This window comes from Megascapheus bottae, chromosome 17, assembly GCF_031878675.1.
Source record: "Megascapheus bottae isolate mThoBot1 chromosome 17, mThoBot2.hap1, whole genome shotgun sequence".
NCBI classification, from domain to species: domain Eukaryota; kingdom Metazoa; phylum Chordata; class Mammalia; order Rodentia; family Geomyidae; genus Megascapheus; species Megascapheus bottae.
In genome coordinates this window covers 18,757,183-18,776,022 of record NC_143525.1, presented here as the reverse complement: position 1 = coordinate 18,776,022, position 18,840 = coordinate 18,757,183, and the positions used below count along the sequence as shown (strand labels likewise).

General features: G+C 39.9%; 1 protein-coding gene across 4 annotated transcripts in view; it reads left to right on the top strand.

Annotated features, from left to right (window-relative positions):
• Gpatch8 (G-patch domain containing 8) overlaps positions 1-18,840 on the top strand; it is a 74,393-nt gene that overhangs the window by 27,893 nt on the left and 27,660 nt on the right. For 3 of the 4 annotated variants that reach the window (XM_090350035.1, XM_090350037.1, XM_090350038.1), the window contains 3 exons: positions 12,616-12,683; positions 13,461-13,547; positions 15,168-15,311. In XM_090350035.1, the coding sequence (XP_090206161.1) occupies positions 12,616-12,683; positions 13,461-13,547; positions 15,168-15,311 (299 nt within the window). Of the gene's footprint in view, positions 1-10,511; positions 10,557-12,615; positions 12,684-13,460; positions 13,548-15,167; positions 15,312-18,840 lie in introns of all 4 variants that reach the window. The other variant, XM_090350036.1, reaches the window with a different exon arrangement.

The following is an 18,840-nucleotide window of genomic DNA, read 5'->3' as shown; positions in this document are numbered from 1 at the left end:
GGCCTGCCCCTATAATTCGAGCTATGCAGGAGACTAAGATCTGAGGATCTTGGTTTGAAGCCAGCCAGCTCTAGCCTTGAGCAGAAATGCTCAGAGATTGCTTGGCGCCAGTGCCTCCTGTCTGTAATCTAGCTACTCAGGAGGCATTGATATCTTGAGTGTCATGTGTTGAAGCCAGTCCAGGCAGACAAACCAAGACTCCCGTTTACCCCCACACTCACCCCCCCCCCCCCACAGGAAAGTCTGTGAGACACTTCCAGTAAACTGCTCAGAAGAAGAGTCGGAAGTGATGCTGTGCCTCAAGTGGTAGAGCACTAGCCTTGAGTACAAAGAGACTCAGGGACAGTACCAGGCCCTGGGTTCCAGCCTTAGGACCAGCAAAAGAAGAAGGAAAGTAAAAAGAAAGAAAAGGTGTGTGTGTGTGTGTGTGTGTGTGTGTGTGTGTGTGTGTGTGTGTGTGTGTGTGTGTGTGTGTGTGCTTCTATTTATAACTGTCCTGAACTTAACTCCTGTAATGCACAAAATAATACATGATTGATGTTAATTTATTTTATCATGATTTGTAACAATAAACTAGGAATTGTATCTTATTTAGACTTTTAGTATTTTAATAAAGCAAAAACCAAAATATCTTTTATTGTAGTACTGTAGGTACAGTTGATAGCTCTTTAATTTCTTAGTGGCTCATGAAATAATTTGTTTCATGGTTAGTGACATTTATTTATAGACTGCTAAAATAGTGTAAACAAAGACCATGCATCTTGAAAAGATGTATGTGCTTAATATGTACAGAACTGTTTTGAGGATAAATTAATTAAAAAGATACAGAACAGTGTGTATTATGTATATTTGTAACAGTTGTGTTAAGTGATATATAAATATGTAAACATACTTTTTTGTTTTCTTTTTTTGCCAGTCCTGGGGCTTGAACTCAGGGCCTGAGCCCTGTCCTTGGGCTTTTTCAGGACTAGAGCTCTACCACTTGACCCACAGCACCATTTCCATTCCTCACCCCTCCCCATGTATATGGTTCCGAGAAATCGAATCCTGGTCTTCGAGTATGCTAGGCAAGCACCCTACCACTAAGCCAAACTCCCAGCCCTTAAACTTCCTTTTTAAAACTGGTATTTCAAAGAGAAAAATCAGGTGTTCTGTGTAAATACATACCTGGGAATTGATTACCCATTATTTTGTTATATTTTTATTATATTATGTTTATTATATTTTATTTATTTTTGTGCTGGTCCTGGGTGTTGTTCCTGAGATTTTGTGCTCAAGGCTGGTATTTTACCACTTAGAACCATGGCTTCCTTTCTGGCTTTGGGAGGCTAATTGAAGATAAATGTCTCACAGACTTTACTGTTCAGGTTGGCTCTGAAATTGGAATCGTCAGATCTCAGACTCCTGAGTAACTCGGATTATAGGCATGAGTGATTACCCCTAGTCTCCCGGAGCTTATTCTCAAGGTTCGTGCTCTACCACTTGATCCACAGCTCCATTTCCAACTTTTTGGTGTTTAACTGGAGATGAGAGTCTCATAGACTTTCATGCCTGGGCTGCCTTTGAGTTATGGTTGTGATTATCAGACCTCAGCCTCCTGAGTTGCTAGGATTACAGTGTGAGCCACTGGTGCTCCATTATTTTAAGTGAATTGTCAACTTCCAAATTTAATCAGTCTCTAAAGCATAAAAAGCTGCCTCTTTTTTTTTCTTTTTTCTTTTTCTTTTTTTGGTTGGGGGAGGGGGAGTCCTGACACTTGAACTCAGGCTCTGAGTGCTGTCCCTTAGCCTTTTTGTTTATGACAAGCAGCATTCTCCTACTTAAGTTCTGCCTGGGATGGCCTTGAACCATAATCCTTACAATCCCCTGAGTAGCTAGGATAACTGGCCTGAACCACCAGTGCCTGACTGAAAGCTGCCTATTTGTGTAATTTTTAAAGTTTTGAAGCCAGGCACTAGCAGCTCACACCTGTTATCTTGGTTACTCAAGAGGTTAAGATATGAGAATCAAACCAGGAAAGTCCGTGAGGCCCTTACCTCTAATCACCAGAAAACCAGAAGTGCTGTGATTCAAAGTGTGCAATAAAGCTCAGGGACAGAGCCCAGGCCCTGTGTTCAAGCCCTATGACCAACTAAAATAATAATAAAAAAACAATTTTAAAAAAGGAAAAGAGAATTGGGAATTGGGGTTTAAAACCTAGTAAGGAGCTGAGTTCCAGTGGCTCAGGGATAGCATCCAGGCCTTGAGTTCAAGCCCTATGACCAGTGACCAAAAATAAGTAAATAAGCAACAACAAAAACATTAGGAAAGTGTATGGTATATGTCTGGAGTTACTTGGGAAGTTGAGGAAGGGCATTAAGTCCAACTCATCTCTAAAAAGAGGGTAAAAGTTTAAAAAGTAGAGAAAATCTGTTAGGATATGCTTCAGTATTTTTTCCTGGTTGCTATTTTTTTTTTTTGGTCAGTGATGGGACTTGAACTCTGGGCCTGGGCATTGTCCTCGAGCTCTTCAGCTCAAGACTACTGCCCTATCACTAATTTTTTTTTTTTTAATTCCTTTAAAGGGCTGAGAATGTGGCCTAGGGGTAGAGTGCTTGCTGAGGACACACGAAACCCTGGGTTTTACACAGAAAAAGCCAGAAGTAGTGCTGTGGCTCAAGTGGTAGAGCTCTAGCCTTGACAAAGCCTAAGGACAGTGCCCAGGCCCTGAGTTTGAGCCCCAGGACTAGCAAAGAAAAAATCTTTTTAAACAGAGTGTTGCTATCTAGCCTGCTCTAGCTTTTCAAACTGATGATCTTTCTGCCTCTGTGTCTTAAATTTGACGATTACATTAGTAGTTTTTGTGTATGCAGTTGAATGCATGTGTGTTTTGTGCTGGTACTAAGGGTATAACTCAGAACCTGGGCACTATCCCTTAGCTTTATTGTTCCACACTGGCATTATAAATGCACAACTGACTTCTTTCTCTTTTCTTTTCTTTCCTTTTTTTAAATCTGTCTTGGGTCTTGAACTCAGGGAATGGGCATTGGCCCTGAGCTCTTTTTGTTGTTGGTTGTGGGGCTTGAACTCTGGGCCTGGGCACTGTCCCTCAGTCAGCTCTTCAGCTCAAGGCTACCAGCCTACCTCTGGAGCTACAGCGCCACTTCTAGTTTTCTAGTGGTTAATTGGAGATAAGAGTCTCTCCTCTTTAGTGCCTGGCTGGCTTTCAATCAAGATTCTCAGATTTCAGCCTCCTGAGTAGCTAGGATTACAAGCGTGAGCCACCACACCCAACTTGTCCCTGAGATTTTACGCTCAAGGATAGCACTCCACTTTGAGACACAGCTCCACTTCCAATTTTTTGGTGGTTAATTGGAGGTAAGACACAGATCCACTTGCTTTTTTTTGATGGTTAATTGGAGTCTCATCGACTTTCCTGATGGCCCTCAGATCTCAGCCTCCTGAGTGGCTTGGATTGCAGGCAGGAGCCACCAATGCCTGGCCACAATTGATTTCTATGCAGTAACATTTTGTGTATTCTGAAATAGTTTCTGTAAAATTCTAGTTTTATTTGGAATGTTTTGCCTGACTTCTCATGTATTTTTGTTAATAGCATTATGTTTAAAACAAAAGTTTTTGTTTTTGTTTTCATGGGCCAGTACTAGGATTTGAACTAAGAGTCCTGTGATTGCTAGGCATACTTCTGAGGCAAACCTCTGGTCCTTGAAAAAAGGAATCTTTTACTTTTTAAAATTATTGGGTAAAAAATATGTCAAGAGAATATTCATTATAGTTCAGGTATTAAAACAGGGGCATTTTATTTTCTGGGGGAATACAAAGTTATACCTGTTTGTTATTTTTAGCTCTGGGTGCTTAAACTTAGGGCCCAGTTGCTATCCCTTAGCAATAACTTCATTTGTGACTTTTTGGAGCTTAGTTGGAGATAAGAGTCTCATAAACTTTCCTGCCAGGCTGGTTTGGAACCTCAGTCCTCAGGTCTCAGCCTCTTTATCATTCCCATAAATTCACTAGTAGTATTTTGAATAATGTGGAAGAACCACAATGACTGGTCTTGAACAAATGATTCTCCTGCTACAGCCTTTTATTTTCTTTAGATAATCTGTATTATATGTTTAATTTGAAGAAGGTCTTGCTAAAAATTTTGCTTCCTTAAATTTATTATTTTGGCTACTTTTGTCAGTTGCTTTTCAAACTCAGTCACTGATTTGATTGATACATGGGAAGAATATTTGAATAATACTTTTATTGATCTTAGATAATCTCCATCTGGAAATGGGTTTTAATTAATAGCCCCAGTCCTGGGGCTTTAAGTCAGGGCTTGGGCTCTGTGTCTTTGGGCTTTCTCAAGGCTAATGCTCTACTGCCGGGGCCAGCCGGCATCAAACCAGGGTTCGCAGATTGGGATTCCTGAAATAGGGGCAAGGACTAGGAAAAATTAAAAGAGAGACAAACAGATGGAGTTCGGGAGGACTACAGCCCAAGTCAGCAGTCCAGGAAGGTTGTGAGCTCCAGACTGCCGCCTAAGGCTGTCCTGTTTATTTTAAGTTCCGACGTTAAATACTCTTAAAACTAGGGAACTGCCAGAGGCTACATTCATACAAAATAGTAAACAAGTCACATATAGGGTAAATGAGAAAGGATTAACATTGCTTAAAGTCATCCTGGTAAGAACTGATTGACATTGCTTAAAGTTATCCTGATAAGAGTTACTTCCTTGTGTATACAGTTGTGTAGGTCCAAGGTCATTGACCCCACAGTCGGTCCCCAACACTCTACCACTTGAGCCACAGCACCACTTCCAGCCTTTTCTGTGCATGTCGTACCAAGGAATTGAACCCAAGTCTTCATGCATGCTAGGCAAGCACTCTACCACTAGGCCATACTTCTGGCCTGTCCCAGGTCTGTTTTGAGTATCTTTCATTTTATCATATTTATTTATTTTTTTTTTTTGCCAGTCCTGGGCTTGAACTCAGGGCCTGAGCACTGTCCTTGGATTTTTCAGAAGGCTAGAGTTTTAGCACTTGAGCCTCAGCACCACTTCCAGCCTTTTCTAAGTATGTGGTACCAAGGAATTGAACCCAGGTCTTTGTGCATGCTAGACAAGCACTCTACCACTAGGCCATCATCATATTTATTTTTAATGCCCAAATTGGAAATAAAAGGATGGCTTAAAAAAATTTAGAGGGGCGAGAGTTATAAGCAGGGCCACCGTGCCCTGCTTATAATAATCTTGAAATAGTAAATTCTCAATGTAGATGTGGAACACTTGCCTATAATACGTACAACTTTTAGGAGGACACTGGAATTCTTGATAATTACAATGTTGTAGGACTGACCAACATGCACAGAACAAAAGTGTGTTCTATCCTTCATACTTTAAACTAGAAGTAAACTATATAGATTATTAACTAAGCCATTCTTACTCTTTTATTTTTGGATCATGAAACTAAAATAGCTGCTAATTTTTCACATCTTCAATGAATGATAGACGTATATTAGTTCTATTGAGTTCCAGATTGTCACTCAATTTTCTTTTGGAATGTTGTAATTGGGAGATATTCTGCATACATACAAACAGAAAAGAGATCCACACCAGGTTCCTGTAGTTTACTCCTGTAATCCTAGCTACTTGAGAGGCTGAGAATGGAAGGATTGAGTTAAAATATGTGGATTGCTGTTGAGGCAAGTGCCCAGGCAATAGGCAAGACCTTACCAGCACAAAATAACATGCTGGAGGCATGGCTTAGTAGAAAGAAGAGGACCTGTCTAGCACACATGAGGCCTTAATTTCAAACCCCAATATGGAAAGAAAATGGGGGAAGAAGAGCCACACACACACACATTGTAGCTTATTTATTTAACCCACATTTATGTGCTTATGCATGTACTACATACACTAGGAAGTGATTAATTTTCACTTAGAGGTTTTGTTTTTGTTTGGATTGGGCAAAGATTCAGATTTTAATGTCCCTGTTCTTAGGACTGTGCTATCCAGTGCTCAGCCAGTCCTCTTGGCCCTGCTGCTTACTCAGAATTTGATTGGCCTGCTTCATCTAGGCCTTCATTTTAGGTCACCAAGTTCCGTGTCCTGTTCAGGGTCGTCTGTGTAGAAGCCTCATAGTCCAGAGCAGGCTGACACACCCAGCATGACTACTATACTTGCAGCTACACCCCCAAGTGACAGCTGCTTAGGCCCCTGAAGTGAAGCTAGTCTGCCTAGAAGGCATGCTACCTAATGTTGAAAGACCACAGACAGGCTAATGACTCATGTGATTCTACATGAAGGAGATGATTCTAATATTCCCCTGTTTATGAAGTGAAGGAGGGGGCATGAACCTTGGAATCATTTTTGTGTATGTATTATGCTTCTGAGGTTTGAATTCAGGGCCTGGGGACTTAGCTTCTTCACTCAAAGTTAGTGCTCTAACACTTGAGCTTTATGTCCACTTCCTGTTTTCTAGAATTTAATTGGAGATAAGAGTCTCAGGTCCTTTTGTGTCCTGGCTGGCTTTGAACCTTGATCCTAAGATCTCAGCCTTCTGAGTAGCTAGGATTACAGGTGTGAGCCGTCACTCCTGGCTTTTTTTTTCTCTCTCTCTCCAGTTGGTCCGGGCACTTGGAACTCTGGACCTGGGTGCTGTCCCTGAGCTCTTCAGCTCAAGGGTTACCATAGTGTCACTCCGAGTTTTTCTAGTGGTTAATTGGAGTCTCATGAACTTTAGTGCCTGAGCTGGCTTTGAACTGTGATCCTTAGATCTCAGCCTTCTGAGTAGCTAGGATTATAGGCGTGAGCCTATAATGGTGTAAGCCCATTACTCCTCCTCCTCCTCCTCCTCCTCCTCTTCCTCCTCCTTCTCCTTTTTCTTCTCCTCCTTCTTCTTCTCCTTCTTCTCCTCCTCCTCCTCCTCCTCCTCCTCCTCCTCCTCCTCCTCCTCCTCCTTCTCCTTCTCCTCCTTCTCCTCCATCTTCTTCTTCTCCTTCTTCTCCTCCTCCTCCTCCTCCTTTCTTCTTTCTTGTGGGTCATGGGTCTTTAATTCAGCCTGGATGCTGTCCTTGAGCTCTTCAACTCAAGGTTACTGTCCTACCCTTGAGCCAAACCCACTTCCTGTTTTCTAGAGGTTAATTGGAGATAAAGAGTCTCAGGTCTGTTTGTGTTCTGGCTGGCTTTGAACCTTGGTCTTCAGATCTCAGCCTCCTAAGTAGCTAAGCTACCATGAGCCACTGTGCGTGAGCCACCGTGCGTGGCTAGCCCAGTTATTTTCTAAAGGGACTAATAAAATGTATTCTGTGTTTCTAGTGATATTGAGTAGACAATATCATATGGTAATAATAAGAGAAATGTATAAATGATTCTGATTGTTTTTATTCCATTGAAGACTAATTTTCAGGAAATAGTTGAAAAGTAAAACCTAGGTTTGGAAATAGAGGGTATTTTTGTTTACAAAGTTTACCTTCTTGATTTTGTAGTACCTTTCATTTTCTCACATGTATTTGAATTTCTTAAAATAAGAAGTATATGGAGGGCTGGGAATGTGGCTTAGTGATACAGTACTTGCCTAACATTCATGAAGCCTTGGGTTTGATTCCTCAGTACACCACAGACAGAAAAAAGCAGAAGTCATTTTATGGCACAAGTGGTAGAATGCTAGCCTTGAACAAAAAGCTTAGAAACAGTGCTAAGACTCTTGAGTTCAAGCCCCAGCCAAAAAACAAAAATACACACACACACACACACACACACACATACACGTGTGTGTGTCTGTATGTCAGTGTGTATGTATGTTGAGTCAACATCTTATCCTTTATGAGTTTAGGTCCTTTAGCAGTAGATTTTGAATTTTTTGTTAGCTTTTGTATTTACTTCCACGTTATTTGGGTTGATCTTTAGAAACTTAAGATAATTTAAAACTTTTTAAAGTAATTACACATTAACTCCAGAAATGTTCTCTTTGCTTCCCTTATCATACCAGAAGTTCAAGGTGATTAGATTATTTCTCTGAATTATGTAATTCAGAAGGCACAATACTTTCTCCTATAACTGCTATGTGTTCTGTTTCTAGAAGAGAGCCTGGTGTGTGTTAGGAACTCAAGTATTTCTAATGTACATTTATGTTGAATGAATCTTTATGGAGGAAAAGCACCAGAAATAAACTATAGCATGTATTCTTCTACCTGTTTTAACCAGTCAATGTGGTAATCCTTTTAGAAGGTTCTTTGGCTTATTACCAAGTTATGATTTCCTTTTAATGTTTTCTTCTATTCTTCACACACAGTGTTTTTACAAAAAGAAAAATAGATTCAGTTTGGGGCCAGTTTTGTGTATCACCTTATATATCACTTATGTATATGTATGTGTGTATAAACTGTGTGGCTGTCCTAGGGATTGAACTTTGGTACCTGGGCACCTGGCTTCTAATCTCTTTTAAGAAGAGTGTTTTGTGTTTTGAAGCAGCTTCTTTTGTGGTGAAATGAACAATAAAAATGTTCCTAGTTACTCAGTACTTCAAATGGCACCTGTCACTTTAAATCAAGAAATGGAGAATCTGGATTTAGTTGGTTATTTAAGAAGTTCTTGGGGCTGGGAGTGTGGGCTAGTAGTAGAGTACTCAGCGTAGCATGCACGAAGCCCTGAGTTCGATTCCTTGGTACCACATACACAAAAAAAGCCAGGAAGGGTGCTGTGGCACAAGGGTAGAGCGCTAGCTTTGAGAAAAGCCCAAGAACAGTGCCCAGGCTCTGAGTTCAAACCAAGTCTGACAAAACAAGCACACACAAAAAACCCTCATTGCTCCAAATTGGTTATCAAAATGTTTATTTTATTTTGGTAGTACTGGGGTTTGAACCCAGGACCTCACACTTGCCAAGAAAATTATCTTACTACTGAGCTATATACCTCCAGCCCCTTTTTGTGCTATTTTTAAGACACTCTCATTTCTTTCTTGACATGTGCCTATGTTTGGCCTTAGACTACCCATTTTAGGCTTCCCATCATTGCAGATAATATTATGTGTGCATTATCTTGTCTAAGCTCTCCATTAAAAAGGTTCTCTTGGGGGCTGGGAGTTTGGCCTAGTGGTAGAGTGCTTGCCTAGCATGTACAAAACCCAGGTTCGATTCCTCAGTACCACATACATAGCAAAGGCTGAAGTGGTTCTGTGGCTCAAGTGACAGACCTCTATCCTGGAGAAAGCCCAAGGATAGTGCCCAGTCCCTGAGTTCAAACCCCAGGACTGTCCCCCCCCAAAAAAAAGGGGGAGGTCTTTTGAACTTTTGTACCCTGAAAGCCTCAAATAGCCTCAAACAGTATTCTCAGTTTCAGCTTCCCAAGTATTATTATAGGCATGAGGCCTGCCCTGCCATCTGATATTCTAAGTAATGTTCTTTATGAGAGTATTTATCATGCATTGTAAACAAGTAATGAAGATTTAAAAATGCAGCCTCTTCATATATGATTTGTATTGTGTCTGATTTTTCTTTGTTTTGTAGCCCCATATTTTTCTTTTTTCCAATCATATTTTAATGTGATTCTAAAGGTAGTGTATAGAGTATAGTTCCTTTAATAATGTTGAAAAATTGCTACTTGGTTCAGGCAGTTATTGTCATCTTCACATTGCCTTGAAAGCTAAATTTTTAATTTGTGGGGTGACTCTGCGTGTGTGTGTGTGTGTGTGATTGTGACTTGTGGGGCTTGAATTCTGGGCCTGGGTGCTGTCCTTGAACTCTACAGCTAAAGGCTACTGCCCTACCCCTTGAGCCACAGCGCCATTTCCAGTTTTCTTGTGGTTAATTGGAGATAAGAGTCTCATGGTCTTTCATACCCAGGCTGGCTTTGAACCTTGATCCTCAGATATCTGCCTCCTGAGTAGCTAGGATTGTAGACATGAGCCACCACGCCCCTTCTAACTTTTAAATTATTTTTAGGTTTTTGTTTGTTTGTTTACAAGTTGTTTTTTTGTTTTGGTTTGTTTTGGTTTGGTCCTGGGGCTTGGACTCAAGGCCTGGGCACTGTCTTTAGGCTTTCATCAAGGCCAGTGCTCTATCACTTAAGCCACAGTACCCTTCAGCTTTTTCTGTGAATGTGGTACCAAGGAATCCAACCCAAGTCTGGGTAATAATCTTCATTTAGTAGAAAGAAACTTAAAAGGAAGATCTGACGAGAACTGTTTAACAAGTTTTATTTATTCATATCAGAAGTCAAATGCACAACCTTCTTTAAGCAACGAAAATTCTGATGAGGTAGTGTAGTTCTCTCCCTTTAAATTGACACCACAGCCCCTGCATTATTGGAGTGATTGGTCATGTTCTCAAGTAGCAGTAGAAAAATCTCACACCCTGGTCCAACAAGTATGAAAACAGCTGTTAGAGTACAAAATGTCCTTCCTATGTCCTCAGCTGAAATTGGGGGAGGGGCAAAGCTCATTTGGTACTTTACACTATCCTATCTGCCTGCTAGAAGGCCTGTTTCCCACCCTGATGGTTTCTGCCTAACAAATGGTGTTTCTTTTTTACAGCAATATGATCCTGGACTTGTTGTGGTGATGGTAAACTTAGCAGTGGTAATTTTTATTTTCAGACTGAATTACTCCTTTTGTCATCAGTGCACCAATATGTTAGGCTTACTTTCTCTGTTGTAGCCTTCATCCTTCTGCTTGGTCTTTTTCATTTTCCTTTCCTTTCCTTATGCAATTTGTCTGATCCTTGTTCATTAAAGGATAATGTTAAGAAGAGATGTATCTGTTCATGTTAAAACTGCCAAAAAATCAGTTAAATATTCTAATACTGTCAAAAACTTGATTTCCCCTCCCCAATGTAATGGGCACTAGCACTTGCTACTGCAATTTATAAGTAAATTAAAACAAACTTTGACTGCCTTAGAAGGCAAAAGTACTAATGCAGAGTTTATAAACTCAGGGGTTTACAGAGGTAATGAAATTGTGCCAAATCCTTTTCGATTCTTACAAAACAAATTCTTACAGATAAAAAAGATTCCAAAATTTTTGATGTTTCTTTTCAATTATTTCATTAGACTTTGTTTTTTTGCCAGTAAATCCCTGATTGAGACGTTATGAAAGTGATATTGCACCTAGGAAGTCATTTTTATAACTTGTCTTTAATTTGGTCCTTTTGCTAAGATTGCAGTCACTGCTTATTTATTATACCATTGGGCAAAATGTAGAAATGCATTGTCAATTTGTTTTGCTAGCAGTCTTTGATAGTATCTAAAAGAAGGCTATATTTAAAAAGTTTTTTTTAAGCTCCTTTTCTTTCTGGCCTAAAATACTGTATTAGAGTTTGTTTTAAAAAAAAAAAAACTAGGATAATTCCTACCTCTGTATTGTATGAAAGCAATAAGGGGGTATTGAAAAGTAAATTTTTCAGTGTTCTTCACTATATTTTAAAGATAGAAATTAATCTCACAAATATAAAGCAACTCTGGATATAAGTGGTTGCTGGTCATTTTGAAAAGGATTTCTTTTCATGCAGGGCTCATACAAGTCAATACCATGGAATTTGTTATTTTTAAAATTTCAGTGATGGGGAATAGCAGAGCCTGGCTGCATGGTCAAGTGCCTGCATAACAAGTACAAGACCCTAAATTAAAACCCCAGAGCTATCAAACAAAAAACTTTCTCAGACTAGGGAATTTGCTTGATGAAATTCAGTTTTTTAGCCCAAAGGTATAATATATATGTGTGTATAACAACAACAACAAAAAACAATTGTTTACACCAGCCTGAGTGAAATGATGAGGGAAGTAAACATTGTGCTTTTTCACTAAAGGTGTACAGCAGATAAGGTAAGTCCTCTTTTCAGTGGGCTTACATCACAATGAACAGCGCAAGTTGTGATGTAAAACAGCTGTGGTAGTAAAGTGCTTGTCTGCCCCATTTTGCTTTGTTTGGCTGGTTATGAGTGGATAAAAAATATATTTATTTAAAAAATCTCCAGCATAGATCAATTAGTTTAAAGTCAATTTTCTTCGCAACTAGTCCTTTTCACAGCTTACCAATTACTACTGCCCATGTTAAATCCCCTCTGTTAAATGAAACCTTGGCACCAAATTGCAACTATTTGTCCCTAAGGGCAACTAACTAGCGTTTTATTTAAAAAGTTCATAGACCTATTTAACTATGAAGCATCTTTTGAAAACAAATTTGACTCACTAATTTGTAATTATAGTTCTCTAAATCACATTTATAAGTGTACTTTTTAATCATGTCAGCAGAGATATTTACTACCAGTTTTAAGTGTTTGAGGGAAGTCATCAGTGGGCAGACATACTGAAGTGATTTTTTGGTGGGAAGTTAATTTGACAATCTTTTTTAAAAGGAACTTCGAAAATTTTTAATTTCATACTTGCTGGTGCCATTGCTTAGAATGCTTCTTATTTAATTTGGTGAAGTTCTCTCCAACTGGAAAGTCAAAGTGGCTAGCTGGGTTTAACCTAGGAAAGGAAGGATTGGCTGTAAGCTGTGAGAATGGCTTGTGTTTGGTTCACTGTAGCTTTCTGGTCTCTGCACTCCAAGGCAAGATCTCTAACCACCCAAACCTAATGTGTAAAGTGAGCTGTTGGCTAAGCTTGTGTCTCACCTTGATTCTGTGTTCCTGTTACAGGGAGAACAGATCCCATTCCAATCGTTGTCAAGTATGATGTCATGGGCATGGGTCGCATGGAGATGGAGGTAAGTGAATCTTAGTAACTCATTCATTTTATGGATATTTTAAAATTACATTAACTTGAAATTCAAATACCAATTCAGGAATACATTTATGAGGTAGAATTTAATTTTAGTATTTTGGGACAGCTACAAATACATTTTCTAACCACAAAGTGAATCCATCATCTGCTGTTTGAAATGAAAGAATGAAAAATACAGTGGAAGACATGAATTTGTTCTAAACGCATATTGTATATATGGAAATACAATGAAACCTCCATGTACTACAAATGTGTGTTAATTTTCTACTATACAAACATATACTATATTTCATTTAGTGCTACTTTTGAGGCATGTAGGGTATAAGTAAATAGCCTTATTTTATGTGATACAAAGTCCAGTGGTTTATCTAGGGCTATATAGTAAAGCAGGCAGTGTTGCTCAATGCTTAAAATACTTGCTGTGATAGAAGCTTTTACTTATGTAAAGTTATATATAGCATCATCTTTAATACCAGAGTTTTATTGCTTATAATACTTTATCCATTCCTAATTCTTTGGCATTGAACCTTCACCTGAAGTGTATTATCAACAAATTGTGTCTTTTGGAAACCATCAGCAATAAAGGATTAGGAACTATTTTATTTGCTGTTATCTTTCTGAGATGAAGATAAAGTAAGAAGTAGCTGAGCAAAACATACAAGTTTTTTGTTTTCAAATAATATTGTGTTTGTGCAAATGACTTTTACATTGCTAATCTTGGGTACTTTAGGAAATAAACTAAATGTATGTTTTTATCAAGCTTGATTATGCTGAAGATGCTACCGAACGACGCCGTGTCCTAGAAGTAGAAAAAGAAGATACAGAAGAGTTGAGACAAAAGTATAAGGTACTTAAACTCATTCTTTGGTGGAGGATTTGCACATTGAAAAAGTGATATTGTTTTGGTGGAAAGGATTTTTTTAGTTGTCTTGGTGCTTGAACTCTGGGCCTGGGCACTGTCCCTCAGCTCTTCAGCTCAAGGCTATAGCCCTAGCCCTAGTTCTGGGCCTGGGTATTGTTCCTGAGTTCTTTAGCTCAGGGCTACCGCCCTACCCATTGAGCCACAGAGTCACTTCTGGTTTTCTAGTGGTGAATTGGACATGAGTTTCTCGGACTTCAGTGCCTGGGATGGCTTTAGTGCCTGGGCTGACTATCCTCAGATCCCAGCCTCCTGAGTAGCAAGGACTATAGGCATGAGCCACCACACCCAACTTGAAAAGGATCTTTTAAGTGGTACCATTGGCTTAAATTTGGTGTTTAATAGTAATTGGTCTCATCTATGGTTTTAGTTACTTTCCTATTGCCTTTGTAAAAATAAAAATAAAATAAGGTAATAATACCTAGTTTATAAGTCTGTTGGAAAGACAGTACTCAGGCCCTGAGCTCAAGCCTCAGGACTGGCTTAAAAAAAGGGAGGGGGGTGGCTGGGAGCATGGCCTAGTGGTAGAGTGCTCTCTTAGCATGCACAAAGCCCTGGGTTCAATTCCTCAGTACTGAATGCATAGAAAAAGCTGGAAGTGGTGTGATGGCTCAAGTGGTAGAGCGCAGCTCTTGAACTGAAGAGCTCAGGGACAGTGGCCAGGCTCAGAATTCAAGCCCCATAGCCACCAACAAGAAAGCCAGAAATGAAGCTGTGGCTAAAGTGGTAGAATATAAAGCTTGAGCAAGAAGATGTTCAGGGGCAGTACATAGACCCTGAGTTCAAACCTTAGGATTGGCACAAAAACAAAACAAGAATTACTTGGCAGTTCTGAATACCCACCTAGTAAATTTGGTAAAAAGTATTTTTGTGGAAACACATCATGTTGTACTGACAGGATAGTTTTTGTTTGTTTGTTTGTTTGTTTGTTTGTCTGCTAGTCCTGGGGCTTGAACTCGGGGCCAGGGCACTGTCCTTGGGCTTTCCTGAAGGTTAGAGCTCTACTGCTTGAGCCACAGCACTACTTCTGGCTTTTCTATGTATGTGGTACTGAGGAATTGAACCCGGGTCTTTGTGCATGCTACGCTAGCACTCTACCACTATGTCAGACGCCCTTTGGACAGTTAAATTTTTGGAGATCTTACCTTACAGACTTTTCTTCCTGAGCTAGTTATTTGCGGGGGGGTGCGGGGGAAGGATTATTTATTTATTTATTGCCAGTCCTGGGCTTGAGCTCAGGGCCTGAGCACTGTTCTTGGAGTTTCTCAAGGCTAGAGCACTACCACTTGAGCCTCAGTACCACTTCCGGATTTTTTCTAAGTAGGTGATACTGAGAAATTGAACCCCGGTCTTCATGAATGCTAGACAAACACTCTACCACTAGGCCAAACTCCCAGCCCCTGAGCTAGTTTTGAAGTGAATCCATCTAGCTCAGCTTATTGAGTAGTTAGGACTACAGGCATAAGCTGCCTTTTATATATGTACCCAGCTATAAAAATTATATTTTAAAAAGTTTATTCATTTGTTTTTATTTTATGATTCTTACAGGATTATGTTGATAAAGAAAAGGCAATTGCCAAAGCCTTGGAAGACCTCAGAGCCAACTTCTACTGTGAACTCTGTGATAAACAGTACCAGAAACATCAAGAATTTGATAATCACATCAACTCATATGATCATGCACATAAGCAGGTGAGGATTAATTACTTGCTAAGAAAGAAAAACTATAGTTTGTTTCAGCCGAGTATGCCAAAAGACTTGACTGCTACACGTGCGTGCGTACGTGTCTGCGTTTGTCTGCGTCTGCCAATCTTTTAAGATCTCAATTGATTTTTTTCCCCTGTGGTAAAACTCCTCTGACATTTATTCTCTTTGCCACTCTCCCAGTACTATCCCAATATGTTTAAAGAAGGGATTGTGTATTTTATAAATCTTATATAACATTTGTTGATTTGAACACTTTCTGAATTTTATTTAATTTGGTAATTAAGCTATGGACTGCCAGGAGTTTTGTTTCCATTTTTCCTTTTTTCTGAATATCTTAAACTTTAAACAGTTGTTATATACTATTGTCCTTTTAACCCCTGAATGTAACGGTTCATATTTTCTTGGCTGCAGTTTTTTTGATCAGGAAGTCATTTTGCTATTGAGTGTATATTGGAAGGAAGATAAATCTTGAGAACACTATAAAATTAAATGTTATCTTAACTAGCAAAAACTCCAATGTTGTATATTGAAGAATTGAGAAATGAATTACACTTTTTTCTTTTTATTGTGCTGGAAAAGAAACGTGGATGCAACTAGTTCATCACATTGATTGCTTAGAGTGACTTTAGAAGAGGAAAATTAGTATTTAGGATAAATAGGACAGTTTAGGCATGTTAAAGAATTCCAAGGCTAGATTCTGTGTTTCATATCTATAATCTCTGCTACTTGAAAGGAAGAAATTGAAAGGCTCACAACTCAAAAGCCAGGTAGGATAATTTGCTTCTGTAATTCCAGCATTATGGCAGGCCCTAAGTAAAAACGTGAAACTATCTGAAAAAATGACTAGCTGGGCACTGCTGACTCATACCTGTAATCCTAGCTACTCCAGAGTCTGAGATTGGAGGATCTCTGTTCTAAGCTAGCCTGGGCAGAAAAGTCCCTGTGAGACTCTTACCTCCAATTTACCACTCCAAAACCAGAAGTAGCACTGTGACTCAAGTGTTAGAACGCTAACCTTGAGCACAAAGAGGCTCAGGGACAGTTCCTAAGCCCTGAGTTCAGGCCTCACAACCCATCAATAACAAAACAAAACAAAAAGCTGGGTGAGGTGGCTCAGGCCTGTAATCCTAGCTACTCAGGAGGTTGAGATCTAAGGATCATGAGTCAAAGCCAGACTGGACACTAAAGAACAAGAGACTCTTATCTCCAATTAATCACTAGAAAATCAGAAGTGGTGCTTTGGCTCAAGGGGTAGGGCGGAAGCCTTGAGCTGAAGAGCTCTGGGACTGTGCCCAGGCCTAGAGTTCAAGCCCCAGGACTGACCAAAGGGCGGGGTGGGGGGTACAATCGTAAAGCCAGGTGCCAGTGACTCATGCCTATAATCCTAGCTACTCAGGAGGCTGAGATCTGAGGCTCACTGTTCAAAGCCACCATAGGCAATTGTCCAAGGAAAGCCAGAAGTAGAGCTTAAGCTAAAGTGGTAGACAGCTAGCCATGAGCAAAAAAGTTCAAAGACAGTGCCCAGGTCTGAGTTCAAGCCCCAGGATGGGGGCATGGTGATGGTGGTGGAGACTAAGGCAAAGAAGAACTCAGATGGTAGAATGCTCGCCTAGCAAGAATGAGTTCAAGTGTCTAGTACCACCAAAAAACCCCAAAACACAGTAATTTTGAGCATTCGATCTTGGATGACTTGAACAGGATTTGTTGAGTCTTTATGGGGTGCAATACTCGTATTTGCTAGACTTATAAAGTTGTATTGCTTGAACTTCTCTGTTAAACTTCGATCTATTGAACCTGGTGGTACCTTGTTCTCAAAGCCTTATTTTCTACCTCATCTTTGTATGAAGTTTGTAAGAGAGTTGTGATATTACATATTTTTGCAACAATACTTTCTGCATTTAATCACACATAACCAAGTTAAATTCTTCTGCTGATTGTTACACATTCAAGACACCTTTTTATCTTATTACGTACCTTTGAAAATGGTCTTATTGTTTTTGTTTTGGTTTTGGCGGGTCATGGGGCTTGAACTCTGCCTGGGCATTGTCCCTGAGCTCTTTAGCTCAAGGCTACCCATGAGCCAAGCCCCACTTCCCATTAATTGGAAATAAGAGTCTCAGGTCCTTTTGTGTCTGGGCTGGTTTTGAACCTTGATCCTCAGATCTCAGCCTCCTGAGTAGCCAGGATTAAAGACTTGAGCCACCTACCTAGCTTGTCTTAGTGTATTTTATACCCTGTTTGATTCAAATAAGAGAAATTTAAAAAGCTGTAGATAGGTGAGATACATTGTTAAATTACTTCTTCAAGGAATCATTGTTTTTTCCCATGCTGGGCACAAGTGGCTCATGCTACTCAGGAAGCTGAGATCTTAGGATCATGGTGTGAAGCCAACTAGCCTGGGCAGACAAAGTTGAGCAATGCTTATCCAACTAATCAGCAATAAGTTGGAAATAGAGACATGGCTCAAATAATAGAGTGCTAGCCATGAGTGCAAAAGCTGAGCTCTTGAGTTCAAGCTGAACCCCATACTGGCTGAGGTCTTAGCTACTTCAAAGGCAGATATATGGGTTTCACAAGGTTTAAAACGAGTCTAGATGTGAAAATTCTTGAGACTCCATCTCAACCAATGGCTGGGTACAGTGGCAGACCTCTCTCATCCTGATGACAAAGGAAAACACAAATAGAAGAATTGAAGCCTAGGCATAAAGTAAAAACTTATCCCTAAAATAAATAATGCTCAAAGGGGCTTATGGAATATACTTGCTTAGTAAGTGCAACACTCAAACTCCAGTACTGCTGCCAAAATTAATTAAAGGGGCTGGGAATGTGGCCTAGTGATAGAGTGCTTGCCTAGCATGCATGAAGCCCTGGGTTCCATTCCTCAGTATCACATAAACACAAAAAAGCCGGAAATGGTACTGTGGCTCAACTGGTAGAGTGCTTGCCTTGAGAAAAAAAAGCTGAGGGCCGTGTTTTCAAAAAAATTTTTTTGGTCAGTAGTGGGGTTTGATTTCAGGACCTGGGTACTGTGCCTGAGCTTTATCACTCAAGACTAGCACTCTACCACTTTGAGCCACTTGGAGTTTTCTGAGCATTAACTAGACATAAAGAGACTCACAGACTTTCCTGCCCAAACCAGGATTCTCAGATATATCAAACTCCTGAGAAGGATTACATGTAGGAGCCACCAGCACAGGCAAGTTTTTTTTCTTTGAATGGAATTAACAAAGATAACATCTACTTACTCAGCCTTTTTAGGCTCTTGAGAATTTTGTGTTTATGGAACTAAGCATAGTCCCAGCACTTGTAAGACATAGCCAGGAGTATTGAAGACAAGCCTGGATTTCATAAATAAATTCATAGCCAGCCTTGCCTACTAGTGAGACCTTGTCTTAAAAGTTATTGGAAGTGGCACTGTGGCACAAGGGGTAGAGTGCTAGCTTTGAGCTGAAGAGCTCAGGGACGGTGCCCAGGTCCAGAGACCAAGCCCCACGACCAAAAATAAAAAAGTTTT